The sequence below is a fragment of the Lynx canadensis genome, chromosome D2 (genome assembly GCF_007474595.2).
Source record: "Lynx canadensis isolate LIC74 chromosome D2, mLynCan4.pri.v2, whole genome shotgun sequence".
Lineage (NCBI taxonomy): Eukaryota > Metazoa > Chordata > Mammalia > Carnivora > Felidae > Lynx > Lynx canadensis.
Window position 1 is genome coordinate 40,065,297 of NC_044313.2, and position 27,967 is coordinate 40,093,263.

Sequence of the window (27,967 nt, forward strand, 5' to 3'; positions counted from 1 at the left end):
GCGCGCGCTCCCGAGCGGCAGGCGCCACAGCGTCACGTGACCCAGGTAATTGGCTGGGCTCGCTGCTCACCCCCTGCGCGCAGCCCCTGACTTGCAGCTTCCAGGACTGCGCTGCCGCGCGGACCCGACGGCCCGGTGAGCGCGGCTGCCTCGCCACTCCGGGTCCCTGCGCCTCCTCTTCTCCTGCCGTCTTGGGGGGCGGCCCCTCTGCTCCCCTGTCCCGGGGCGCCGCTGCACTGGGTCCTGAGCCAGGCCCCGTCGGGGGTGGTGGGAGAGGGAGTGAGCGTGACCTTGGCTCCGCCCTTATCTGGCCAAGGTCTCTCCAAGGACCCCCAGCCCTTCGCGCACGTTCGACCCTGTGAATGCAGTGTTTTGCGTGAAGGAGCGACTTGCTAACGGTGGGGTTTCAGGCATCAGCGTGGGTTCTTCAGCTCAAAGACTGCATACTGTCCATGCTGCCTTTCGTGGCCTTGTGGGGGGAGGGAGGCGGTGTGAGCTGCTGCTCGTCACCCTCAACAGGCCAGGCTTTGGAGGGCTGCCGAGCTGGGGATGGGGAGGGTCCAGCGTTAGGTGCCTGGCGGGACACACCAGGCAGTTTCCAAGTCTGAGGACCTCGTGGGGGCAGGGCCCTTACAGAAAGCTTTAACCAGGGTCTCTGCTTACAGATGAGGAAACTGAGACCGTGAGAGAGGCCGGGAGGGGAGTGAGGTCGCAGTCAGCCTGGGAAGTGCTTCTCCCGTACCCCGAGAGATGTTGGGGGAGACGGGAAGGTGCAGCGGGGTACAATGGGCATAAACCGGACCTTAAGGGCCCCATTCTGACCCCCCTCCACCATGGGCCCAAGCCCGCCCTTGCGTCCCCTTCCCTGCGACTCCTCCCCACACATACCACAGCCTCTTGGAACAGGTCCTGACTACCTTTGTACCTTTATAACCTCTGGGCTTTAGCTCAGGCCCTTTGTCTCTGCCAGTGAAATAAGCACACCCCTCCCTGCCCTGCTTCCTACCTTGGAGTCTGCCTTCTCTTGGGTTCAGCAAACTAGGGAAAAGCCCACCCAGTTCTTAGAATGTGGGGCCAGAGTAGGCCTGCAGCATTGCCAGTCCAGCCTCCATTGCTGCCTGGCTTCAAGGTCTTGGGGAGGGCCCTTCCCCTCTTTGGATCTCTGTTAACTCATCTTAACAATGGACATACTGCAGGAGGAGTCCTCACCAGCACAGTCCAGACAGGGCCTTGCATGTGGGAGGCTTCCTGGACAGCATGTGTGCAGTTGTTACGGTTGTGGGGTTGGGGGTGGGGATGGTACTGACCTTGTCCCTAGAGAAGAGACCCCCAAGAGTTGCCCCGAGCAACCTACCTGTTATTAGTCCACTGGGGACTGGGCTGGGCAGAGCGTCCACAGCATGCCTGACTGACTCTTTGCTGTCGCCTTCGCCTGGGTGGACAGGACCTGGTAGGGTTGGCTGGGGCTCTGGCTCCAGATACTGAGGTTGGTTCTGTCTCTAGCCCTCCAGGGTTCCTGGGTCCTCAAGCCCTGCTGGGATGGGGGCAGGGGTAGCCAGCTGGCTGCCTTCCTACCAGGCCAGTTGAAGGTCATAGCAGTGTCCAGCAGCCACTCCAGACCATTCAGTGTTTGTGACACAGTATTCCTGTACTAGGCCACGCTGGACACAGCCAGTCTTTGTCACTGCCACCCTGAGCCATACCATTCCCCTGTGAGGGTGGGGGTGGGTGCTGGCAGAGAGAGCACTTCTGGCTGTTGCTATTGGAAAGGGCATGTCATTCTGAGAAATCTGGGTTTACATCCTGACTCTCTAGTGAGGAGGGTACAAGTTCTGGAACCATGCTGAGCCCCATCACTCACCAGTTTCCCTTTTATAACGTGGGGCTAATCTAAGTGCCCACCACATGAGATTGCTGAGAGGGTTAAATAAGCACAGTGCCTACCCCAGAGTCAGTGCTCACAGTCTGTGTGCTTTTATTTTTATTCCCACAATGGATGGTCTTGGTGTCTGGTTTCCTTTGCCTTAGAATGGGGATGATAGAGCTTCTTGGCTTGTTTAGATTCTTCTGATATTCTAGGCCAGTATGTCCTATGTCTCTCCATCATCGCCCAGAGCCGTATGGGCAGGGTCAGCCCTGTATTTGCCTAGGGACAGTCAGTGGCAGAGCAGGGGTTGGGACCCTGGCACTCTGATCCCAGAGCCCATGCCTTGAACCCCAACCCAGCACCTGGAGAGGTGCTGTTCTAGGGAGATCTAGCCCCTAATGGCCCTTGCTCTGGAACCTGGACTCATCAGCTGGTGGGGGTGGGCATGTGGGAAGCTTGGGGCACTTGGGGCTCAGGTTCCAGCTGAACCCACCCCCTTCCTCCCTTCACTGGACTATATTTTTGCTTTTTAATTTTACTCTGTTTAGAGTTCCTGCTGGTTGCCCTGAGGAGCCTACTTTCCCTCGCTTGAGAAGACCACCCTCTTCTCTTTACTGCAAGTGAGTTTGGAGGGAGAGAGGGAGGAAGCAGGATGGAAGGGCTTGTAGAAGGGCCAGCCAGATAGTTCTGGAGACTTGGTTGAGCTGATGGGTGGGGATAGGGTGGGGGAATCCTGTCTAGGGGCATTGGCTCAGGACCAGATAGGACCTGGGAGTCAGTTTTGCCCCAGAAGGCATGTTTTCTGGGACTGAGCTGTGCAAGGGGAAGCAGGCTCCTGCTTGTGTGGCCTCTGGTGGGGTGGCTCTGGTGTTGCACCCCACTTACAGGCTGGGATTCTCTGGGCAGAAGCGTGTTGATGAGGATTCAGAGGAAGCTGTTCTGTGTCCAGGCAGTACTAGGCTGGAGCAGAGGAGGGGCCTCTGCTCACACTGGTGGAGATGGGGGTAAGGGAACGGAGGTCCAATATTACAAATCCTGTGTATGGGGAGGTGGCCTTAGTGGACCCTGCCAAGCTCCCATGTTGCCTGGAGAGGGAGCCCCAGGGCTTGCCACTGTGACCGCTTCTGGTCACAGGGACCAGAGACCCAGCAGTGCCATGGGCCCCCTGAGATGGTGTAGCTCAGTCAGCCCTCCTTTCTTCAGGCTTTTTCCCGAGAAGCCATGGTACACCCAGCCCATGAAGGACTCCCCTGCTCGAGTTCCAGGGTGGCCAACTGTGTGGCTCACTCCTTCTTGGGTGTACTGCCTGCACATGCCCTGTGACCCACACAGTGGGCTCTAGGACCTTGGCTGAGTGCTGCCTTTGGTAGGACCCTGGTGATAGTTGCTATATCAGGCTTAGGGGGATAGCAGAGAGGGAATGTGGGCTGGGTGGGTGGGCTCAGCAAGACTGGGGCTCAGAATGCTGAATAGCTGTTGGTGAAGTTAATTGAGCTGTGACCTACCACTAGGCAGTGAATCCGGGACTCCTGGCAGACTGTTCCATTTTCTCCTCTGTCTCATCAATGCCTAGCTCAGGGCCCCCTGCCCAGTAGAACCAAAAATACCAGATGAGTGAATGGTGGCTGCCAGAGCCTTTGTTCTGGTCCTGTGGTTTTTACCTCTCCCTCATTGCCTGTGTCCAGAATGAGTCAGCTGAGGCTGCTGCCGTCCCGGCTTGGGGCACAGGCCTCGAGGCTCCTGGCCCCACATGATATCCAGATGTTCAGCCGGCGCAGCAGGTCGTCTGGGCCACCGGCCCCCTTCCCAAGCAGCAAACGTGGAGGCAGCTCCAGTTACATGGAGGAGATGTACTTCGCCTGGTTGGAAAACCCCCAGAGTGTCCACAAGGTCAGCACCCCCTCTCCGCCCGCTGTGGAGGGGGGAAGCTCCTGGAGCTGGGCTGTGGAGGGAGCGGTGATGAGCAGCAGCTTGCCTGCTGTCTGATCTTGGACAGGTTTCTTTGCCTCCATCGTCCCGGTTTATAAAAGCCTTGGCCTTGGTGTTGGGTGAGGAGAGTCTGTTGCTTTCCTGTTTCGGAACCAGCCAGTAGGTGGTAGTCTGGCCTGAGAAGCCCTGAGCCTGTCCTGCTCAGCTGTACCTGGTCTGAGATCTGCCCCTGCCCCCTGGTCATGCTGTGCTGTTTCCAGGTGGCTCTTGTTATGTAGTTAGGGGCCTAAGTGTTTATATATGCACTGAGCTGACAAAATAAATACCTGCTGATGGTAAGAAAAAATAAATAAATAAATAAAAAATTAGATGACAGGGCAAAAAGGGAGAAGTGAAGCTGCTCTTCTCTTGACTCATTTTCCTCAGAGGAAAGTGATCACATGATTCAAAAACCAAAAGTGTGAAGTTACGCAGTAAAAAGGCTCCCTCCCCACCCATCCTCTGTCTGCTCAGCTCCCATCTGTCTGTCCCCCAGTTTATTCTTAGTTTCTTCTGTATCCTTTCAGAGAGTTTCTTTAGGTAATTTTTTTGCGAGTATAACTCAGTTTCCCTCCCTTCACACAAAAGCAACATGTAACATCCGTGGCTTTGCTCCAGCCTTCTTCTCTTAGCACACAACTCCAAGATTTTCCATGTCACTGCATCAAGAGCCTCATTGTTCTTTTTCCCAGCTGTGTAGTATTCCATTGTATGGATGTGCCACGCCTGTCCCCACTGACAGTATCTGGCTCTTTTCCAGTCCCTGGCTGTCACGACCAGGTGCTCCCGCGCATCATTTCATACATTTGTCATCTTGTACATTGCAGCTCTCTGTAGGATAAATTCCCCCAAGTGGAATCATTGGGTCACAGAGGATCTGTGTATATAATTCTGTTGGGCCTTGCCAAATTGCTTTCCAGAGGGCTTGTGCCACTTGTTCTTTTGAAGAAGGGTGTGAAGAAAACACTTGTGTTCTAGAACATGGAGGTGCTTAGGCATATGCATATCTGCTTTTGGCTTCTACATGAATAGTACACTTTTTTTTAAATATATACATTTTTTAAGTTTATTTATTTAGAGAGAGTACAAGTGCTAGCAAGAGGGGCAGAGAGAGAGAGAGAGAGAGAATCCCAAATAGGCTCTGCTCTGTCAACGCAGAGCCCAATATAGGGCTCAAACTCATGAGCCACCATGAGATCATGACCTGAGCCAAAATCAAGAGCCGGATACTTAACTGACTGAGCCACCCAGGTGGCCTCTGCTTGGTTCACTTTATAGTTACATATCTTGGTGATACTCTACCTGTTCCACAATAATAAATGCACCTTATTTTTTTTAAGACTGCATTATCTTCCAGAATCTAAATGTACCATCATCTATCTAACCTGTGTCCTATTGGTCACCACTTAGATTTTTTTAAGGTTTTATTTTTATTTATTTTCATTTTTAAGTAATCTCTGTGCCCAACGTGGGGCTCAGACTTACAACCCCAAGATCAAGAGTCACATGGTTCACCGACTGAGCCAGCCAGGTGCCCCTAGATTTTTTTTTACGTTGTCATTTTTTAAAAAAATGTTTATTTATTTTTGAGACAATGCAAGAGTCAGAGTGCAAGCAGCAGAGGGGCAGACAGAGGGAGACACAGAATCCGAAGCAGGCTCCAGGCTCTGAGCTGTCAGCACAGAGCCCGATGCAGGGCTTGAACCCACAGACCGTGAGATCATGACCTGAGCTGAAGTTGGACGCTTAGCCAACTGAACCACCCAGGCGCCCCTACATTGTCATTTTTGTGAACAATCCTGTAGGGAACATCCTTGTATGTATATCTAGGCACTCCTGTATAAATACATTTCTAGCAGTGGAAATGCTGGTTCAAAAGATACATTCATTGAAAATATTGAGAGGGCCTGCCAGCCTAATTGCCCTCCTGCCAACCCACAATGTGTGAAGGCATGTTTCCCCCAAGGGCTAGAAGCCCCTTTCACACCTGAAGCCCCTGAGTCACAAGTTAGAGACTTCCCCCAACAGCCTTCCAAGCTGGGGACTGAAGAGATCCAGGCTTTAGGTTGGAGGGTCCTGGGCTGGTTGCAAGGGGTTTTCTCGGCAGGGTTCTGGGAAGGCCCAAAGAGCTATGGTGGTGAGAGAACACCCAGCACCCGCTGGGGACCCCAACCAGGACCACCCCCCCACTCCTCCCGGACCCTGACATGGGTGTTTTCTTGCCTCTTCCCAGTCCTGGGACAGCTTCTTCCGGAAAGCCAGTGAGGAAGCCGCCTGTGACCCAGCTCAGTCACGGTTCCCTGAGAGCAGGCCATCAGTCTCGAGCCGGACCAAGACCAGCAAGCTGGTGGAGGACCACCTAGCTGTGCAGTCCCTGATCCGGGCCTACCAGGTAAGTGACTGGGAGGGCCCAGGTTTCGAGGCTGGATTGGCTTCTGGGATATGGCCAGGTGCTGACGGAAAGGGGACTGGCTCAGCTCCAGAGTCACCTTCCCCAGAGATTCCTTCTCTGAGTCCTCTGTTGGGTGGCTCTCACTCCTCTGGTTACTCGCTGTCCGTTACTGTTTATGTCATTAACCACCCCCTGGTATTTTTTGTGCATACTGGTATTTTGTTTGTTGGTGGTCTTTCTTAATGGAGTGCGGTCTCAGAAACCACTATGGCCCAGGCTTCCAGAGGAGTACTTAGTAAGTAATCAGTTTCAGTAAATGTTGAATGAAAGTTGAGTAGATTGACCCTTGTTAATAATGTCTGTTTTCTCTTCTTTAAAAAAATTTTTTTAAATGTTTACTTACATAAATAAACATTATGTATGAGAGAGAGCAAGAGTGCATAAGCGGGGGAGGGACAGAGAGAGAGAGGGAGACACAGAATCTGAAGCAGGCTCTGAGCTGTCAGTGCAAAGCCCGACATGGGACTCAAACTCAAGAACTGTGAGATCATGACCTGAGCCAAAGTTGGATGCTTAACCGACTGAGCCACCCAGGTGCCCCTTCTGTTTTCTCTTCTTGACTGAGCATTCCAACAGGACTGAGACTGATATACAGCAGGTACCTAATTAGGGTTTACGGAATGAATGGATGGATAGTTCAGTAAGCAGCACTTCCTCTATCAGCTGCTCTGTTCTGGAGACTTAGGCTCTTCCCTGCTGGGTCCCCAGCGCCCCTGCTCTGACAAAGCATCTTGATGACGTTCCATATTCTTGGTCTTGACTGAACAGGACTAATTGGAGGGCTGCTCTGGGTGTTCCTTCCATAACAAGTGTAATCATTTGGGATCTCTCTGGGAATCTGGCAGAAAGTGTTTCATGAGAGAAACATGTCAGGCAGACATGCTGAAGGAAGGGCAAGGGCGTCCCGGGGCCCTTGGCAGAGACTTCGTGGGAAGGAGCAGCAAGCCACCGCAGGAGTCGGGGGAGGAGGAGGCCTTAGCAAATGGAAAAGGTGCCTTGCCTCTGAATGAGGCGCTCTGTGGGGTGGCAGCTGCACTTCCTGTGCACCAGTTATGCTGGGAGGGAAGCGGGAGGTGAGCAGGCCTGAGGACCCATGGATTGTGGGCCACTTGTAAGCAAACAGTAATAATTGTTCTTCTTGACTGGCTGAAAGAGCCAGAAAATGATCTAGCCGTTGACTTTGAAAACCAAGAGGAAAGAATGTAAAACTCCACGTAACATACAAGATAGCATTGGTGCTGCTCAAGGGCCTTATTCTCCAACCACCGTTCCCAGCTCTTCAGCTGCTCTGTGTTCTTCAGCCGAGACTAAGCACTGGAGTCCTTCCAGCGGAGTAGTGTCTGGATTCAGGCATGTTACTGTGTATTTGTAGGGTAAAAATCTGCCAAAGGTTATGCCTGATGTGAGCAAGTTCCCACTGGGTGGGCTGCAGCTCCTCACAGCCCTGGAGGAGGCAGAGTTCTTGCTTGGCTCATCTACACACAGTACTGAAAAATCCTCAGACTTATTATTAAGGACATTTTCGAACATATAAGAGGTAGAAGAATTGTGTCGCAAACCCCACACCCATAAATACAGGGCCAGTCTTGATTCCTCTGTTAACCACCTCTGGCCCTCACCTGTTGGCCCTTGATGATTTTGAAGCAAATCCTGGACATACCATTTCATTCACCAGACATTTTAGGATGGATTTCTGTAGGTAAGGCTCTTGAAAAATGTACCATGATATCACCGTCACACCTAAAAATGTTAACAATCACCCTTAATGTCATCAGATATGCAGTTGGTATTCATGTTTGCCTGTTTGTCTACAGATTCCTCTCTGTTTTTATGTTTGCCATTTTATTTATTTATTTATTTATTTATTTATTTATTTATTTATTTATTATGTGGAACAAACCAGGTAGTTTGTGCTGTAGAGTTTTCCTGAGTCTGGATTGTGCTGATTGCATCCCCATGGTGTCACTTCATCTGTCCCTTTGTCCCATGTAATTTCTATAAATTGGTAATTAGACTAGAAGCTTTATCCAATATAGATTTAATTTTTTTGTTTCAAAATCAGCTTCCTGGTGGTGATGGGTACTCCATCAGTCAGCAGCTTTGGATGATTATTTCCTGGACACATTAATTCATTAGCAGTGGTAAAAATGGTGATGATATTCTAATTCTACTTTTGTTTCTTTGTTTATTACCTGAAGTACTTCTATCAGGAGAAACTTACCTTTGTCAGTTCCACTTCTCCTGAGGTGCAAATTGTATAGGAAAGGCAAGATCAATGCTTGATTTTCAAAAGTATGACATGGTTCCTTAGTGTACTCCAAAGGTGGCCAATGAAGGTTTTTCTTATTATTTAGTATGATATGAATGCGTGAATTTAAACCTATTTGATGAATTATTTATTTAATTTTAATGTTTATTTATTTCTGAGAGAGAGACAGCATGAGTGAGGGAAGGGCAGAGAGAGAGGGAGACACAGCATCTGAAGTAGGCTCCAGCCTCTGAGCTGTCAGCACAGATCCCAATGCAGGGCTTGAACCCATGAACTGTGAGATCATGACCTGAGCTGAGGTTGGATGCTTAACTGACTGAGCCACCCAGGTGCCCCTATTTGATGAGTTTTAATCTGTTATAGATACCATCCTTCTCATTGTCAAAATGTGTCCTTATTCCCTGCCCCAGCAGTGTTTGAGGACCCCTTTCTTATCTGGTATGACAAGATGCTCTGAGCTTATCTTGTACATTTCTGTCTGGCCCTAGACCAGCCAGTTCTTCAGGGAGTGCTGGGAGGGTCACTGCTATGGTCTGGTCATGACTTCTGGGCCTTTTCAGCGGTGAGAGCCAGGAAATATGTGGTTTTTTTTTTAAGATTTTTTTTAAAGTTTATTTATTTATTTTGAGAGAGAAAGAGAGGAGAGAGAGAATCCCAAACAGGCTTTGCACTGTCAGCATGGTGCCCAACAAGGCTCGAACCCACAAACTGTGAGATCATGACCTAAGCTGGAGTCAAGAGTCGGATGCTTAACAGATTGAATCACCCAGGTGCCCCTAACAGACAACACATTTATGGGTTTATACTGATGTTTCCAGATACTCCAAATGCAGGACTTAAGGTTTGTTCTTGACCTCATCAATCTTACGTCAGTGTCTTCTTTTAAAGATGCCAGAAATAGGGGCGCCTGGGTGGCTCAGTCGGTTAAGCGGCCGACTTCAGCTCAGGTCATGATCTCATGGTCCATGAGTTTGAGCCCCGCGTCGGGCTCTGTGCTGACAGCTCAGAGCCTGGAGCCTGTTTCAGATTCCGTGTCTCCCTCTCTCTGACCCTCCCCCATTCATGCTCTGTCTCTCTCTGTCTCAAAAATAAATAAACGTGGGGAGCCTGCGTGGCTCAGTCGGTTAAGCGTCTGACTTCGGCTCAGGTCATGATCTCACGGTTCGTGAGTTCAGGCCCCGCGTCGGGCTCTGTGCCGATGGCTCGGAGCCTGGAGCCTGTTTCGGATTCTGTGTCTTCCTCTCTCTCTGACCCTCTCCCGTTCATGCTCTGTCTCTCTCTGTCTCAAAAATAAACGTTAAGAAAAAATAAATAAAAATAAATAAATGTTAAAAAAATTTAAAAAAAAATAAAGATGCCAGAAATAGAGGTCTGAAAGACATCAATACAACGACTATTTGATTTTCCCACAGCCTGCACACTGTGGTTTTAAAATATAATTCTACTGCTGCCACTATTGATTGGTACTAGAAATGAATTTCTAATATTTTTCTCCTGGAGTTCTGTTTGTCTGTTGGGGACATTCTATTAGTCAGTTGTGTAGTTACGCCACCAATGGATGCATGAATCCATTGGTTTTGTTTTACTTTAATTTTTAAAACTTCATTTTGTTTTATAGCGATATAAACTATTTACAAGATTCCAAAATCAAATTTTCAAAGCCAAATGTATCCTTAAAAGTCTAGTTTTCCATCCCTGGCATTCTACTCTATTCCTTTTACCAGAGATCATGGTTTTTCTTACTTTATGGTTTTCTTGTTTTATGATGTATTTTTCTAATGCCTATGTTCATTTGTATATATACAAATACATGCAAATGCATATATTTACTTGAATCTTCTCTTTCTTAGATAACGGGTAGTTTGCCACACATACTTTTCTATAATTTTTTTTTTTTTTGCTTAACAGTATTTTGGGGAGGCTACTTCCTGGTAGCAGATAGGGATTTTTTTTTTTTATTACTCTTTTTTTTTTTTTTTTTTCAACGTTTATTTATTTTTGGGACAGAGAGAGACAGAGCATGAACGGGGGAGGAGCAGAGAGAGAGGGAGACACAGAATCGGAAACAGGCTCCAGGCTCTGAGCCATTAGCCCAGAGCCTGACGCGGGGCTCGAACTCCCGGACTGCGAGATCGTGACCTGGCTGAAGTCGGACGCTTAACCGACTGCGCCACCCAGGCGCCCCAACTCTTAACAGCTCTGTAGTACTCCCCGTGGGGATTTCCCATATCCACACGCCAGTCTTCTATTGATGGACATTTGGAAGCTTCTAGAATTTTGCGATTACTAATAGTACTGTAGTGAACACTTTTGTGTATGCATGCTTTCTTATTTTTGAAAGTGGCATGATGTACTTTTAAGCCGAGTGGAGCTCCTGCCCACCTTAGTGGTCATGGCGAAGGCAGCGTGCAGTGACTGGGTGCTGGAGACATGTGGAAAGTTGAAATTCTGAAGTGGGAAATGAGGGGCCAGGGCCCGGAACTTTCCTTTTGGTGAGGGTGTGTCCATCTGGGTCCCAGCCTGGCCCTGACCTTTTCCCCTTCTCCCAGATTCGAGGCCACCATGTGGCCCAGCTGGACCCCCTGGGCATTCTGGATGCAGACCTGGACTCCTTTGTGCCCTCGGACTTAATCACAACCATCGATAAACTGGGTGAGAGTTCGTATTGCTCTGGCAGTGCCGGGGCCGGCTGGTGGTGCCTGTGGCCCTGTGAGGGGCTCTGAGATAGCTTGCCTCCAGGGCCTGGGGTCCAGCAATCAGCCCCAGAAGCTTTCTTCTGACCTTTGCCCGGCTACCTCATATGATCTTCCCTCATCCCTAGCCCGTGCACTATGTGCAGCAAGCTTGTGTCCCAGCTTACCCTTGTGGTACAGGCTGGGTTCTTTTACCCCTCGGCACCCTGCAGACAGAGTCCTTGAGCTTTAGGCTGGAACTGGTGGGAGAGTGCCGGGGGCACTGTTGGGAGGCCTGGGGATATGGCTGGGCCCCACCTGGCCTGATCCCTCTCTCCTCCCCTCTGCTGCCTGGGCTGTGTGTATCTCCTCAGCGTTCTATGACCTGCGGGAGGCTGACCTAGATAAGGAGTTCCAGCTGCCCACGACCACCTTCATTGGGGGATCTGAGCATACCCTGTCTCTGCGGGAGATCATTCGGCGCCTGGAGGTGAGCACATACAAGTGTGTCAGGCACACCTGCCGGCTGTCTCTGGAGTGTGCTAGAGGGAGGGAGGATGCTGCCTTTTGTATTGCAGATGCTGGGACCGTTGCCCCTCTTCCTGGCTCCTTGTGGAGTCCCCACCTATTCCCCCAGAGCACCTACTGCCAGCACATTGGCCTGGAATTCATGTTCATCAATGACGTGGAGCAGTGCCAGTGGATCCGGCAGAAGTTTGAGACCCCCGGTGTGATGCAGTTCTCCAGTGAGGAGAAGCGGACCCTGCTGGCCCGGCTGGTGCGCTCCATGAGGTCAGGCCCCCGGCACCACGCAGGGTGGCTGCAGTGGTTGGTGGGTCTGCTGCAGGGCCATATGAGATGTCCCGGGCCCTGGCTGAGAAACTAGGATAACTGGTAGGGGAAGTCAGGACTGGATGGGCCTCACCCCTGGCCCAGGGGAGGTCCATAGGAGCATCAGGGGCCAGGTGGCAGGGATGGGCTCCAGGAGAACATGACAGCAGGGGCAGAAGTGGCAGAAAGTGGCTGCGGGAGTTCGGGCAGAAAGGTGTCCCTACATGGAGTGAGTGTAGCAGTGCTTCCCTGCAGGTGGGGCACCACCTGGCTGTGTCCACTGGCTGTCCGAAGCTGGGTCCAGGGCTGGCAGGGGCCTAGAAGAGAGTGGGGCTCAGCTGCTGGGTGCAGAGTGGATCTGTGGTGGTGAGGTACAGGATGGAATTGGAGCTGAGTGCTGAGGAGGTCTTTGTGTCATGGAAAGGGCGGAGTGTGTGTGTGTGTGCGTGTGTGTGTGTGTGCGTGTGCATGTGTGCACGCACAGGACTATGGGCTGGGAGCAGGGGGAGATGGGTTATTGGAACAGTCTGACTGGAAAGGGGAGGGGGGTAACAGCTGGGGATGCGTGCAAGCAGAGGTCTTTATTTAGGCTGGGGGGATGCCCAGTCTCCTTCTGGCCTATGCTCCTGGTTGGTGAATTTTGATGGCAGGTCCTGACTACAGAGGAAGGTGATGTTGCTGCTCCCTCTGCCCCGGGCATCCAGCTGTGGCCCTCATCAACAGCCTCTGTGACCCCCAGCCTCTCCATCCTTTCCCTTCTCTCCCCAAGCAGGTTTGAAGACTTCCTGGCCCGGAAATGGTCCTCGGAGAAGCGATTTGGCCTGGAGGGCTGTGAGGTCATGATTCCTGCCCTCAAGACCATCATAGACAAATCCAGTGAGATGGGGATCGAGAATGTCATCCTGGGGATGCCACACAGGTGGGCCCCCTTCCTGCTCCTCCACAGCCCATCTCTTCTCCAGGCCCAGCAGAATGAGATGGAAGGGAGGGGATGAAAATCAGAGCAGGGGTTTTGGGGGAACCTGAGGTAGGATGGTCTAGAAAGTTCTCAGAGTCGCTGGGCCCCAGGGCCTGCTCAGCACAGAGTCAGGCCCTTGGCCAAAGCCACATGGAGGCAGGGACTAACCAGGTTTGCTCAGACTCAGTTTTTCTCTCCCCATGTTGCCACTGTCCCCAGGAGGGTCAGGATTTCAGAAAAGGGGTGTCATACCTCTGGAGGTTCCTGTGGACAAGGAGGTGTGGAGGGTTATGTCCCAGGGAAGTGAGGGCAGGGCCTGGGCAGGTGGCCGTGGGTTGGCACCCTCTGGAGGGGGATCTCTGGAGGTGAGCTGAGGGCTTTTTCCCCTGGCTGCAAGCTGACTGCATGTTTCCCTGAGACCTTGATAGACTTGGAAGGCTGGCCTGGCAGCTGGGCGGTTACCTCTGAGCTAGAGCCTATGGACTAGTGAGGAATACGGCCTGGGGACAGAGACCAAGGTGACCAGGGGTCCTGTGGAATGTGGCATAAGAGGACATGCAGAGCAGTCTCAGGGGCAAAGCCCCAGCATTTCCTGCGACTGTCTCCACCTGCTTGTGGGTGGCCAGTCCTGGGCCGCACTAGCACGGGGGATGGCTAGGTGTCCAGGTGCAGTGTGAGAGGGTCTCCCTCCTGTGGGCTGGCTGCCAGGAGCCTGGGGTTTGTCTGTGATGGCTCCTTGCTCTGAGGGGCCCAGAAATGCCCAGTGTCTCATCAGAGGGTCAGGAAGAGCTGGCTTAGTGGTCTGAGGTCCCCCACACATGGCTTCAGTGGAACTCTTGGGGAGGATGGCACTGAGCAGCCAAGGGCAGATGTGGGACTGTAGGGTGGTGCTGGGGGAGGCTCCTGGCCTGAGGAGCGCCCTGGGAGCCAAAGGACTGTTCTACGCCAAGCTTCCACAGTGGGAGTTAAGGGGACTCTGAGGCTACAGGGCTTGTCCGAGAGGGGCTGAGGGTTGTTCATTCAGCTCCTGTGGCCTCATAGCCCTGACCCACAGAACAGGAGAGAGGCCCACCTGGAAGATGGCCCTTCTGTGAGGCCAGAGGTCTGGCCAGGGTGTGTGCAGGCCTGAGGCTGATGTCTGCTGGTGGGCTATGGGGGGTGAGTTCTGAGGCCTCCCCAATGTCCCGATCAACCTGGTGCCCACCCCTGAATTAAACCGCTGCCTGATGGGAAGTCCAGGCTGCACTAGAGAGTCCCTGGTCTCTGGCTGCTTTCCTGTCCCCACCACCCTTAGACCTCAGCTTTCCTGAACAGGTCCCTGATAACTCCTGCCCTTAGGATCAGTCCAGTCCCCTCATCCCCGTCCTGCATCAAGACACTGCTGGCTGGACTGGGAGTCATGTGCGAGCAGCTGTGGGTAGCAGATTGGGGCTGAGGTGCTGGGTTAGGCTCAGCTTTTGGCTGGAGGACAGTGGAGTGGAGGTGCCGGGGGATGGTGCATGTGCATCCTGCCATGAGGCTGAGTGGCTCCTGCTTGAGGACCTCCAGAGTCTTGAGTTGTACAGGGGTGTCTAGGGGAGCTGGCCCACCAGAGCCACTCATGTGCCCTTGTAGATTGAGACAGGATGAGAGGGCCGGGCCTCCCTTGGGCTGTACTGGGAGGGCTCCCCTGACTGCCATGCTGGGCTCTGGTAGGCCCAGGTGGGCAAGAGTGGGGGGATGCTGGGGCCTGTCGCAGGAGGTGGCCTCTGCCAGATGAAAGTCCTACCACTTCTGGCTGCAGGGGCAGGCTGAATGTGCTGGCCAATGTGATCCGCAAGGACCTGGAGCAGATTTTCTGCCAGTTTGACCCCAAGCTGGAGGCAGCAGATGAGGTAGGTGTCAAGCCCTGGTCCCAGATATCTGGGAGGTAGATTCGGGAGGGGCTGGACCAGAAGCATCCAGGCTCAAACAGATCTGTAGATGGATGGATATGCGGAAGAATGGGGAGAGAATGGGTATATTGTTGTGAGGCCACCAAGGTGAGTGCTATGATCTCTGAAACTTGGGAGAGTCCTCAGGTAATCTGGACCAACCTCCTTGTTTTTCAGCCAGGGAAACTGAGGCCCAGACACAGAGAGTACACATGGGGGAAAGGCATAGGGAGGGAGAGAGATAGGATCCTAAGCAGGCCCCACGTCATTAGTGCAGAGCCTGGACGCGGGGCTCAAACTCATGAACCGTGAGATCATGACCTGAGTTGAAACCAAGAGTTGGATGCTTAACCGACTAAGCCAACCAGGTGCCCCTGCTCATTTTTCTCTGGGATTTTGGGCTTTGTCTTACTGGTTTGTAAAAGTGCTTTATATATTGAGGGTGTTAGCCTTTGCCTGCATTTGTCTTATAGTTACTTTTCTCAGCTTGATTTTTTCCCCCCTAATACTGCATGGATTTGCTTCCTTTATGGCAGATTTATTAAATTTTAGCTGCCTTATTTTTTATGGCTTCTGAGGTTTGTACGTTGTTTTTGAAGGGTCTTGAAACATATATAATGTTTTTCTCTGCTGTACTGTAGGCTCATCTGTCGTGTGTACATTGTTGGTTGCTTTGGTGCAAGGAGTTAGGTAGGGGTCCAGCTCCAGTATTTGCCACCGGTCTCAACACCCCCTTCATTTCTCTGCTTGCACCGTCATTAATGCTGAGGACAGTAGTTGATCATGTGAAGGGCTTCTGATGAGGGGCCTTGGCTGGCCTCTGAGGCCTGGGGGAACCTGCCTGCCTTTCACAAAGAGGGGCAGTATGGGGCGCCTGGGTGGCGCAGTCGGTTAAGCGTCCGACTTCAGCCAGGTCACGATCTCGCGGTCCGGGAGTTCGAGCCCCGCGTCAGGCTCTGGGCTGATGGCTCAGAGCCTGGAGCCTGTTTCTGATTCTGTGTCTCCCTCTCTCTCTGCCCCTCCCCCGTTCATGCTCTGTCTCTCTCTGTCCCAAAAATAAATAAACGTTGAAAAAAAAAAAAATTTAAAAAGAGGGGCAGTATGTGGGGTGGGAGGGCAGGACGAGGGTGTAGGTCGGGAATAGCAGTCTTCCCAGGGAGCAGAGTCCAGGGAGCGTCCCAGTCCCGCTGTGGGCTTGCATGTCCACGTGTCTGCCTGTGCGGGTGAGAGGGGTGGGTTCATCACGGCCCACCTCAACTTTCAGGGCTCCGGAGACGTCAAGTATCACCTCGGCATGTACCATGAGAGAATCAACCGGGTCACCAACAGAAATATTACTTTGTCCCTTGTGGCCAACCCCTCCCACCTGGAAGCTGTGGACCCTGTGGTGCAGGGAAAAACGAAGGCAGAACAGTTCTACCGAGGGGATGCCCAGGGCAAGAAGGTGAACTCGCCTGGGTCCTAAAGGGTGGGCTCTGAGGGCTGGGCTCAGGAATGGGCTCCGGGGGGCCGGGCTCTGAGGAGTGGCCTTTGAGGGCCGGGCTCTGAGTGAGTAATGGTCCCTGAGGAACAGGCCCTGGATCTTTGCAGTATGGTGCACAGAGATGGGCTGCACAGGCTTGGGCTCCTCTTGGCTCACATCCTGCCCTGCAGGTCATGTCCATCCTGGTTCACGGGGACGCTGCCTTCGCCGGCCAAGGCGTGGTGTATGAGACCTTCCACCTGAGTGACCTGCCCTCTTACACCACCAATGGTACTGTGCACGTCGTCGTCAACAACCAGGTGAGTGCCTGGGCTGCCTGCCAGGCCTTGTCAGTGTCCCCCATTCCTGAAATTCAGGTAGCACTTTGGGGGAAGTGTGCGGTGATCCTGGTTTTAATCCCACTGCTCTGCCACTCCCCAATGTATGACTTCAGGCAGACCAGCCTGGTCTGTGAAATTGGTGTGTGTCTGTATGTATACATATACATATACATATACATATACATATACATATACATATACATATACACATACACATACACATACACATATACACATATACACATATACATGTATGTGCACATATACGTATGCACATGTATATACATATAGGCACACATATACATACATATATACATATACATATATACACACATACACATATGCATATGTATACGATACACATATACATATATATACACATATACGTGTACGTGCACATATACGTATGCACATGTATACACATACACATACATACACATATACATACATATATACATATACGTACACATATACATACATATATACATACACATATACATACACATATACATATATACACACATACACATATACATATGCACATGTATACAATATACATATACATATATACACACATATACATACACATACACATACACATACACATACACATATACATATACATAAATACACACGCACCATGGAGAACGTTGTAAGGACAGGTATACAGGTGTAACTGGCACAGAGGCTGGACATGAAACTAGATGCTGCTTTTAGCTCTATAGGAACCAGTCTTAGAACACAGCTGTCACAGGCCTTTGCTCTTCAGGCAGCTGTGCTTACTAATAGCTCTCCTGAGCCTATGAAGCCCTGAGTTAATTGCCTTATTTGCATTAAGTCATTTAATCTTCACAGAATAACCCTGTGAGGTGGTAGTTAATGAGCCCTTTTCGTAGATGAGGAGACTGAGGCTTTGGGAATTTAAGTACCTTGCTCAGAATTGCACACATAGCAACTGATGGGACTGGCAGTTACCCACGCCTGCATTCTTACTACCTCTGTGTAAAATGCAGGAAAAAAAAAAGGCATGATTTCCCTGGTGTTGCTGCCATCCCTGTTGGGCCTGCTGCTACGCCTGATTTAGGGGCCATTTACTCTTTAAAAAAATTTTTTTTAATGTTTATTTTTGAGAGAGAGAGAGAGAGAGACAGAGAGAGACAGCATGAGCAGGAAAGGGGCAGAGAGAGAGGGCGACACAGAATCCGAAGCAGGCTCCAGGCTCTGAGCTGTCAGCACAGAGCCCGATGCAGGGCCTGAACCCACCAACCATGATATCATGACCTGAGCTGAAGTCAGACACTTAACTGATTGAACCACCCAGGTGCCCCAGGGCCATTGACTCTCAGCCCTTCATGTGCCACGTATCTCCTGGTCACACCTAATGGACCTCAAGGCAAAGACAACTCCTGTTTCCTTGACCCACCGGTCTCCCAGGCAGTTTCCTTGACCCACTGCCTGTCTAGCTCTAAGAATACAGAGGTGCTGTCATTTTCTCCTGCTTCTGCAGATCGGCTTCACCACAGACCCCCGCATGGCCCGCTCATCACCATACCCCACCGATGTGGCTCGTGTGGTTAACGCGCCTATCTTCCACGTGAACGCAGATGACCCAGAGGCCGTGATATATGTGTGCAGTGTGGCAGCTGAATGGAGGAACACCTTCAATAAAGATGTTGTGGTGGACTTGGTGGGTTTGGGGCTGTGAGCATGGTGGGGAGTATATAACCTGTCCCTGCTATGCCACGTGGGCCACGTCTGCCATATCTTTGGCAGTGAGGGCTGGGAGTGCTTCTTGGGGTTTGGTGCCCCCAAGAACAGTCTGTACAAAGGCCAGGAGGTGGGGCATTCGGTGATAGGTGGTAGTGGGGGGCTTTCAGGGGCCTCGAAGGGTGTACCCTGCCAGCTGTGCCCCAGTTGTGCAGTGACTAGGCCTGCACTGCCTGGGGACACGGACTGAGCCCTTCCCCATGCTGTCCTTGCAGGTCTGTTACCGCCGGCGTGGCCACAATGAGATGGATGAGCCCATGTTCACGCAGCCGCTCATGTACAAGCAGATCCACAGACAGGTGCCTGTGCTGAAGAAGTACGCGGACAAGCTCATTGCTGAGGGCACCGTCACCCTGCAAGAGTTCGAGGTGGGCAGGCTAGCATCATGGACACCTGGGATAAGCCTCCAGTAGAGCTGGGACCCTGGGGTAGTTGGTGATGTTGGCAATGACTTAAAGAAGTAGCCAATTTGGCCTTTGCCCTAACATCCCCTAGCTGTCAAGGACAGAGAACCAAAGACATTTACAGCCTGGTGGGGCATAGGGAATGCTGCCATGTGGGGGAAGCTCAGCCTCAGGCAGGAGTCCAGAAGACTTCCTACAGGAGGCAGGCCTGAACTGTTTGTCCTCACAGTTATCTGTGGATGCGTTGGTCCTCGCGCCTTGAGGGAGCTCTGAGAGGAAGCACTGTGACTCTTTTCTGAGCCGCCTCCAAGTCCCTTACTAAGCAGGAGGGATCCCCCTTAATTCTGAGACTTTGGCTTCTGGCCACAGGGTCCCTGCAGGCCAGCAGACAGACAGTTCTAGAATGTAGTGAGGAGGACCAGGGTTTACGAGTCTGGGTTGATCCAGCCTCTGGCTGTCTGGGCCATCAATACCTCAATCCCCACATTCCCCCTGATTTCAGGAAGAAATTGCCAAATATGACCGGATCTGTGAGGAGGCATATGGCAGGTCCAAGGATAAAAAGATTCTGCATATAAAGCACTGGCTGGACTCCCCCTGGCCCGGTGAGCGAGTGGTGTGTGGCTGAGAGTGATTCGCCAGGGCCTGGGACCAAGGTTGCAGTGGGCCCTGGTAAGGGCAGTCACTGACCAGCCCAGAGGCTGTGGGCTCCATTCATGAGACTCCTGAGGCTGTTGGGGGGCTGATTCCTGCAGGTGGGGATGGGCCTGGATACAGGAGAGATGGCATGTGTAACCAGCTATTCTCTGGAAAGGGAGGGCTGAACCAAAGCTGGTGGATGCCAGAGTGGAGAGAGCCTGGGGGAGGGGTGCTCAGAGGGCCTCCGTGGGATAGAGCTGGATGGCTGTGACCCTGGGCCCAGGGAGTGGTCCCCACAGGGGCCCAGGGGAAGATAGGAACTGGGCTGCGGCTGTGAGCTGTTGCAGGTCCCGAGGGTGGGTCAGGGTTTGAGTGCAGGTGGGGTTAAGGAAGATGTGGGTCCCTGCGTTCTGGGGAGGCACAATGACCAGGGGATCTGAGGCCCGATCACCACCCAGAAGCACTCAGACTCTGCTCTCTCAGGCTTCTTCAATGTGGACGGGGAGCCCAAGAGCATGACGTGCCCGGCCACAGGCATTCCCGAGGACGTGCTGACCCACATTGGTGAAGTGGCCAGCTCCGTGCCCCTGAAGGACTTTAAGATCCACACAGGTGAGGTTGCTGTGCAGGATGGTGCTTAGGGGTCGGGGAGGGCTGGCCGTGTCCCCACTTGGTTGTCGGCACGTCGGCTGAGCTCTTGGAACCTCTTGTGAGGTGTCCATGATAATAGTTGCTCTTAGGGTGGGCAGATGTAGAAGCCACGCTCCCTGCTGGATGCCAGTGACCAAGGCTTACGTTGGGCACCTTGGATTTTCCCAGTACCTTTGCTGGGGGTGTCTGCGGTCAAACAGAAGGAGAGTAGGGAAGCAGGGGCTCCCGTGGAGTGGGTAGTTGGACCTGGAATGTCAGGGGTGGGCAGGGGGGTGGGCAGGAGTGCTGGGCCTGCTGCTGACCTGGATGGATGAGACAGGGCGACCCTGCCACTCCTGGGTGAGCCTAGCTGTACCTCCTGGCTGTGGCCGTCCTGGTTGGGCAGCCTGGAAGGCCCCCAAGATGGTGTGGGGTGCCTGTACACCCTCGGACCAGCCTGTGGGAGTTCCAAGGGGATTCCTCCACAGTGTGCGTGGCAGCCCAGGCGTCTTGGGGTGCCCACTCTGTGCGCGTGTCACATGGGTCCCATGTGGGTATAGGACCAACAGGAGCCCCGCTTGGGCTGGGTGCCTGGGCTCAGATCCAGACATCTCTATAGTGCTGTGGTCATGCATAAGATAATTCCCTCTTCTGAGCCTCAGTCTCCTCATCTGGAGAGCGGCAGGTGACCTGTGGTGAATGTTCCTCAGTGCATGTGGCATCTACATGTGGCAGGTGCTCTCCTAGTGATGCCTGCTCCTTCCCGAAGGGAGGGAAGCTGGGGATGGCGCGCTCAGTCCTGCTCATGGAGTGGGTTTCCTGCGGCCTGCCAAGGCCCTGCTCTGTGGGAAGGATGTCCGTGGAGTACATACACACCTGGGCTGTCCCAGGTGGGGTCGCCAAGTCCCTGAATCCCTCAGGCCGGCTGCTTGTTCCTGCAGGCCTCTCTCGAATCCTGCGGGGCCGTGCAGATATGATCAAGAACCGGACGGTGGACTGGGCACTGGCAGAGTACATGGCCTTTGGCTCCCTGCTCAAGGAGGGTATCCACGTGCGGCTTAGTGGGCAGGACGTGGAGAGGGGCACGTTCAGGTGAGGGTGGGGAACATTCTCTGGGTCCTGGGCCCCATGGGCAGTAGCCTTGTCCACATTGACCCCACGGGCTTTCTGGGAGCTCATCTGTGCTGCTCGGAGTCTCCCAGAGTCAGCCCAGGAGCTCCGGAGTGGAGTTGGCTCTTCCTTCTCTTCCTGGACCATGTCTGGGGAAGCCTCATCTGGCTGAGGTAGTCACAGGTAACCCCGTCAGCATCCCCAGCCCCTGCTCGTGGGTCAAGCCATCAGAAGGTTGCTGGACCACCTCTCTGACCCTGTGGGATTACCACTGGGAAGGGAGGCTACCTGGAGGAGAGACCAGATTGCTCTGGCTTCCCAGGATCTTCTTGGTGTGGCCATCTTATGGAATTCTGTCTGATTTCCTGGCACAGTGACAGAGGCTTGCCTGCCTCCTGTTACCTGGTCCACCTGCTGTGGGTGAACAGGTGGTAATCCACCTGCCCTCCATCCCTTCCCCATCTGTCTCTCTCTAGTCACCGGCACCACGTTCTCCATGACCAGGAAGTTGACCGGAGGACGTGTGTCCCCATGAACCACCTTTGGCCTGACCAGGCCCCCTACACTGTGTGCAACAGCTCCCTCTCAGAGTATGGAGTCCTGGGTGGGTCAGAACTCTGCCTGCAGGTCAGATGGGCCCTGAGATGCCTGGGGACCGGACAGGGTCTTGCACCCCAAGCTATCCTAGCTTTATTGTTTTGACCATGACCACCCCTGCACTGCACCCAACAGTTCTATCTCCAGAGCCCCTCTCCAGGCTCTGGGCTCCTGGGACTATCTATGTCCCCTGTACTCTCTCTCCCTTGGCTTGACCTTTAGCTGGCCTGCTTCCTCCCTCACTGTCTCCTTCCAGAGGCAGAAACCCTGAAGAGACCAGCCCCCCACTCCCTCCCTTCCCCTCAACATCACTGCAAATATTTTGGGGGGTTCCTCTTGGCAGATGGCTCCTGCTGCCTCCCCAAGGTATCTTTGGACTTGGCTCCTTGTCTAGATAATGCTAAAGCTGGCCATAGGTGAGGTCGGAGCTGAGGGTGGGCATCTCTGGGCGTATTGTCATCTCCCAGGAAGGAAGATTCTGGCCTTTGGGCCCAAGGAGTCCCCTGGCTCTTGCTGGCCTGCTGGGAAGGATGGGTGGGGGCAGGGAGAGTGTATGAAGAAGAGCTGGGTTTGAATGGAGCCACTGCCACTTGATGGCAATGTGTGACAGGCTCTGTGTTTGTGACTTCTGTTTAGGCTTTGAGCTGGGCTATGCCATGGCAAGCCCCAATGCCCTGGTCCTCTGGGAGGCTCAGTTTGGTGACTTTCACAACACGGCCCAGTGCATCATCGACCAGTTCATCAGCACCGGCCAGGCCAAGTGGGTGCGGCACAACGGCATCGTACTGCTGCTGCCCCATGGCATGGAGGGCATGGTGAGGGCCATTGTGGTGGCTGGGGCTGGGTGGGCTGTGGCACTCCTGGGAGAAGGTGGGTGGACCCTTGGCCTCCAGCCAGGTTGGGGGGTGTTTTTCTTCCTGGCCCCTGGAACACATGGGTCTGCTCAGGTTGGGGCCTGCATAGGTCTGTGTTGCTGCTGTGCTGACATTGCTGTCACTAGCAGTAAAGTCGCTGATATGTCTGAGGGTTTGCTCTGGGCTGGGTGCTGTTTAAAACCCTCTCTGTGAGCTCTTCCAGTGCTTACAACAAATTAACGAACTAGGTACTGCTCCCGGTTTCCAGATGAGGGAAACTGAGGCACAGAGAAATCGAGTGGCTTGCCCAAGGTCACACAGCTAGAAGCTGAGGTCTGAATGTCACGCTGTGCCGTCCTGCCAGTCCTGTGGTCTTCTCCTGAGTGACCAGTGTGTGTGCCGCCCACAGGGAAGAGGGAGGATGTGCAGGCCCATGAGGGAGGGAAGGGGAGGAGCAGAGCCCTCAGCCTGACCAGCTGGGGGGATGGGAGGGCTGCACCGGCTCCAGGGAAGCCTCTGTGACCTCTGCCTGGCTCTGTGACCTGGGGCAGGGCCTCCCCCACCCTGGATAATTGGGCTACAGTGGATGTCCCTTGAGGGCCTGTTGTTCAGCTTGGACTGGTCATCTAGTCAGGGACCGATCACTATTATCATCACCGAATGGCTGTTCAGAGCCAGGACTCCCTGTGCTGAGCATCTTTTTTTTTTTGAGAGAGAGCACCCGCACACTGCATGAGTGGGGGAGGGGCAGAGAGAGGGAGACAGAGGATCCGAAGTGGGCTTTGCACTGACAGCAGAGAGCCTGCTGTAGGGCTGGAACTCACGTACTGTGAGATCATGACCTGAGCCTAAGTCAACAGTTGGCTGCTTAACCAACCGAGCCACCCAGGCGCCCCTGTGCTGAGCGTCTTGAGCACCGTGTGTAGTCCTGTGGGATTCTCACTACTGGACTGGGTGGTCAGTCCTGTGGCCCGTTTCACACTTGAAAGAAGTGGACTGGCCCTGCCCAAGGACATTTAGCTGGAGAGGCACAGGGTGGAGCTTGAGCCAGGCTGGGTGGGGAGGGTTGGGTGGCCTGCCTGTTGCCGTGGCACCGGGTCCTTGGGGCTGTGGGGCAGGTCGCCCTCATCTCATGGGGACCCACCTCCTGGAGGTCAGTGTGGTGTTGTCTTGCTGCTGCCATGGAGCGGAGCAGCCCATGTGGGCGAGAGCAGGAGCAGGAGTCAGGGTTCGAATGTGCCTCCTGTGGCTGAGTGACTGTGGGGTTGTTCCTTCATCTCTCTGCCACTCACCTTCATCTGCAAAGCGAGGAAACAAATGTCTTCACCATGGGGCTGCTTTCAAGATTAGTGAGTGATGTGTATTTGGTCCATAGAGCTGTGCCTAGCACCCAGCAGGTACTCAGTAAATGGTAACTGCTGTAGGTCAGAACATTCAGGAAAAAGCATCTCACCTTGGCCTTTTTGCCTGTCCTTCCTGCCCTACACATTCACGTGTGCTGGCTCTAGCCAGACCCTCCTCTGAGAATGTCCTCTCTACTCTTCTTCCACATTCCTGGTCCTTTACTGTGGTTTGGGCTCCAGAGAGAGAGGGCATCTCCTCCAAGAAGCCACCCAGACTTTCTCCTGAGCCCTGGGCCTTTGCAGGGCCAGGGGTCTGTCCTGTGTGACACTCAGGCCAGCCTGTGCCATGTAGCACTTGTTTTCAGGGCCCGGAACACTCCTCAGCAAGGCCTGAGAGGTTCCTGCAGATGAGCAACGATGACTCCGATGCCTACCCCGTGAGTAGTGCCCTCCCTCCTCCGGGGCAAGGCCAGGGCGCGGGGGCCACGGGCCGGCCACCTCCCAGCCATACCCCGGCCCCCCCAGGTGTTCACCGAGGACTTCGAGGTGAGCCAGCTCTATGATTGCAACTGGATTGTTGTCAATTGCTCCACACCGGCCAACTACTTTCACGTGCTGCGCCGCCAGGTCCTGCTGCCCTTCCGCAAGCCGGTGAGCTGCCTGCCCTACTCACCGCCATAGCAGTGCCGGGCCCAGCTGTGGGAGCCCTGCCCAGGCAGGGCAGCTGGCAGCTGGGCACATGTTTCCCTCATAGCTGATCATCTTCACACCCAAGTCTCTGCTGAGGCACCCGGAGGCCAAGTCCAGCTTTGACCAAATGGTATCCGGTAAGTGCCCAAGTGTGTTGGGGAGGTGGCTGATGGGGGGCCTGGTGGCCCATGGCCCTCTGCTCCCGGGACTCTTCTGTCCTCGCCTCCGTCCGTGCCTCTGCAACAGCTCCTGGCTCATTCCTCACCGGTGGCTGGGTTGGGAGTTTAGCGTGGTGGCCGCCTGACATGGTCTGGCTTGGGTCACTTGGGCTGAGAAGCAGGGCCAGAGCAGGGCGCTGGGTGCTCCCCCAGCTACAAAGCAGGGCCCACCTGGCTGTGCTGGGGGAGCTGAGATGTGGGAGGCCTGGTGGAGGTCTGACCAGTACAGCAGGGCACGGAGTATCATTCAGTTATTCATTCAGTGTTCTTTCACTCATGAACCAAATAGATACTACTGGCTCTGGGGACCCAGTGCTCCTTCCAGGAGCTTTCAGGCTCCTTTACCCAGGAGTTGAGGGCCAGATAAAGCATCTGAAGGACCAGGTGTTGGAATTGAGATGTGACCCAGGGGAGGACCAGGGAGGGGCAGATGTGGGGCCCTGACGCTTCGGAGAGCAGAGCCATCTTGGAACACGGTCCTCGGTAGTAGGGAGAATGGCAGGTGCTGGCCAGGAAGGGACTCAGCAGTGTGGACAGGTGTTTGTTTGTCACCTGTGTGTGTTGGGGCATCCCCTCTGGTGTGGGCAGGTGACTGAGCTGGCAGTTCAGAGCTCTGGCCTTGGCACTGCGGACCTCCCAGGCTGAACACCCGGTGCTGGCTTTTCTCTCCTGAGGCCTGGCAGCCAGGTACCCTCTGGGCTTCAGTGTCCTCACTTGAGATTTGGGGACACTATAGTGTCTTCCTCAGAGGTTTTTGGAGCATTCTTGGCTTGGTGCCTGGCACGTGGTGTGAGCCCAGGGAGGAAAAATGTTCAGAACTTGGGACATGGTGGCCTGGCTACAGGCCTAAGGGAGGAAGGGAGAAATGTGTGCAGCCTCCCAGACAGGTCACCTTCTAGCTTGGTGAGCAGGTGGCTGGAGTGCATGCAGAAGGTAAGCGTGACTGGATGGGGAGCAGGTTGGGGGCAGATGTTGATGCTATCAGATGAGGACTTGATGTCACCTTCTCTATCCTCTCCAAGGGCTCTCCTTGTCATACCTGCCCCTCTGTCTTGGCTCCAGCCCATTTCTGTCCCTTTCCTGTGACATCTCAGGGTGTCATCTGTCCCCTGCTCTGTGGTTTGGCTCAAGAGGCCACAGATCCAAACCTGGGGGGTTAGTCTCAGTGGCCAGGGAGAGCATGGGGGTGGCTAGGGATGCGGGTCCTATTCTCGAGCTGTTCTGGCCAAGCTGATGCACCTGTGGGAGGTGATGTCCCTGCCATGCCCTGTTGGACCTCCAGGGGCCAGCTTCCAGCGGGTGATTCCTGAGGATGGGGCTGCGGCGCAGACTCCTGAGCAGGTGCGGCGGCTCATCTTCTGCACTGGAAAGGTGTACTACGACCTGGTGAAGGAGCGGAGCAGCCAGGGCCTGGAGGAACAAGTGGCCATCACCCGCCTGGAGCAGGTGCACCCCATGCCCTCACCCAGTCGGAGTGGTGGACAAGGTCAAAGCACCGGCCCCCGGGCTTTGGGCAGCATGCCAGGCAGGGCTGGGACTAGGCCCCACGAAGGGAGCTGGGGCTGTGGGCGCACCCCCCTTCTCCTGGCTGTACTCTGCTTTCTCCTTGCCTGTCCCAGATTTCTCCATTCCCCTTCGACCTGATCAAGCAAGAGGCAGAGAAGTACCCGGGCGCAGAGCTGGTGTGGTGTCAGGAAGAGCACAAGAACATGGGCTACTATGACTACATCAGCCCGCGCTTCATGACCATCCTGAGTCGGGCACGGCCCATATGGTAACGAGGCTGGGGTACGGGTGCCTGCCACCTACCCCTTGCCTCTGCTGAGCCCAAGGGACTCTGAGGGCCTGAGGCTTCGTCCTGGCTCTGCCCGGCCCATTTGCTGTGTGAACCAGAACTGGCCACTGCCCTTCTCTGGACCACATTGGAAATCAAGGGGATAGTTTCATAGTCCCTGCTGGCTTTATGGCTGTTGGGGACAGACCAGGGACCCCATCAGTTCCACCTTACAAAGACTAAACCTTTGTCTTCATTCTGCAGCCGGAACTGAACTAGAAGACTTGCTGCATATCTCAGAGCTCCTTTGATAATAGGCCAGTCACTTAGCCTCTTGGGACATCAGGCTCTTCACCTCTATGGCAGGATGATGATCAGGATTAGACCCGATGCAGTCCTGGGGTAGTGGCCAGGCCAGGCCCAGACCTCCTTTTAACGTGTCTCTTCTCCCCCAGGTACGTTGGCCGTGACCCAGCGGCTGCACCAGCCACAGGAAACAGGAACACTCACCTGGTTTCTCTGAAGAAGTTTCTGGATACTGCCTTTAATCTCCAGGCCTTTGAGGGCAAGACATTTTAGAGCTGGCAAGGCCTGGCTGGGTATTGCTGTGGGACTGGCTGGTGAGGGGAGGGACGGGTGTGCTCCTGCCCAGGAGAGGGGCTGTCCAGAGCCCCACGATAAAACAATACTCACATAAGTGATTAAGGCCAAAGGTAGGTGCTGCTGGCTTCAGTATTATGCTACCTTGGACCTTGGTGTTTGTTTATGTCAGAATCTGTTAGGACTGAGCAAGCCACAGGGCTCTGATAGATGGGCTGTAGTTCGGGAGTGTTTCCCCGCTTGCCCTGGTCTTCCTGAAATTTTTGTGTGACTTCTCCATCTGTGCTGTTCGTGTCTCTGCAGACAGCCACCCAGGAGCCCATGTCTTTGGCCCCTATCTCCCATCCTGGTAGATCTGGTTGCTGCTTAACCCTGTCCTTGTTCATTTGTAGATTCAAGGAATGTTCTGTTTTGTGCTCTTAGAAATAAAGATTTCAGCAATAACAACCAGGTGCAGCAAAACCATGCCAGGTGATTTAAATGTGCTCTGTTTTATGGAGCGCGTCATAATGAGGTATGTCAGCTTCTGTGTGAAATACAGCTGCAGCTCAAGTGTACCAAAGCAGAAAACCAAATAACAGAGAAATAAAAAAGTGCTTAAGAGAGTT

The 27,967-nt window shown here is 53.6% G+C and overlaps 1 protein-coding gene across 1 annotated transcript; it reads left to right on the forward strand.

The window, feature by feature from the left end:
- Positions 1-68: 68 nt before the first annotated feature.
- On the forward strand, positions 69-27,967 carry OGDHL (oxoglutarate dehydrogenase L). The gene is made up of 24 exons (XM_030335353.1): positions 69-135; positions 2,416-2,487; positions 3,553-3,757; positions 6,069-6,227; positions 11,106-11,208; positions 11,603-11,718; positions 11,866-12,020; positions 12,832-12,978; positions 14,801-14,891; positions 16,195-16,374; positions 16,584-16,712; positions 18,241-18,420; positions 18,716-18,868; positions 19,407-19,509; positions 20,027-20,155; positions 21,115-21,265; positions 21,760-21,887; positions 22,517-22,695; positions 24,443-24,514; positions 24,603-24,728; positions 24,832-24,904; positions 26,268-26,431; positions 26,605-26,759; positions 27,215-27,967. Exons 3-24 carry the CDS (start codon positions 3,554-3,556, stop codon positions 27,336-27,338), a joined length of 3,021 nt encoding a protein of 1,006 aa, XP_030191213.1. The 5' UTR covers positions 69-135; positions 2,416-2,487; position 3,553; the 3' UTR covers positions 27,339-27,967.

Excerpts from the sequence above, each read along its gene's own strand:
- OGDHL (XM_030335353.1), top strand. The coding sequence starts at position 3,554 with ATGAGTCAGCTGAGGCTGCTGCCGTCCCGGCTTGGGGCACAGGCCTCG. Across the intron at positions 12,979-14,800 it reads ATCCTGGGGATGCCACACAG|GGGCAGGCTGAATGTGCTGG; the intron begins GTGGGCCCCCTT and ends TTCTGGCTGCAG. Across the intron at positions 22,696-24,442 it reads CCCATGGCATGGAGGGCATG|GGCCCGGAACACTCCTCAGC; the intron begins GTGAGGGCCATT and ends ACTTGTTTTCAG.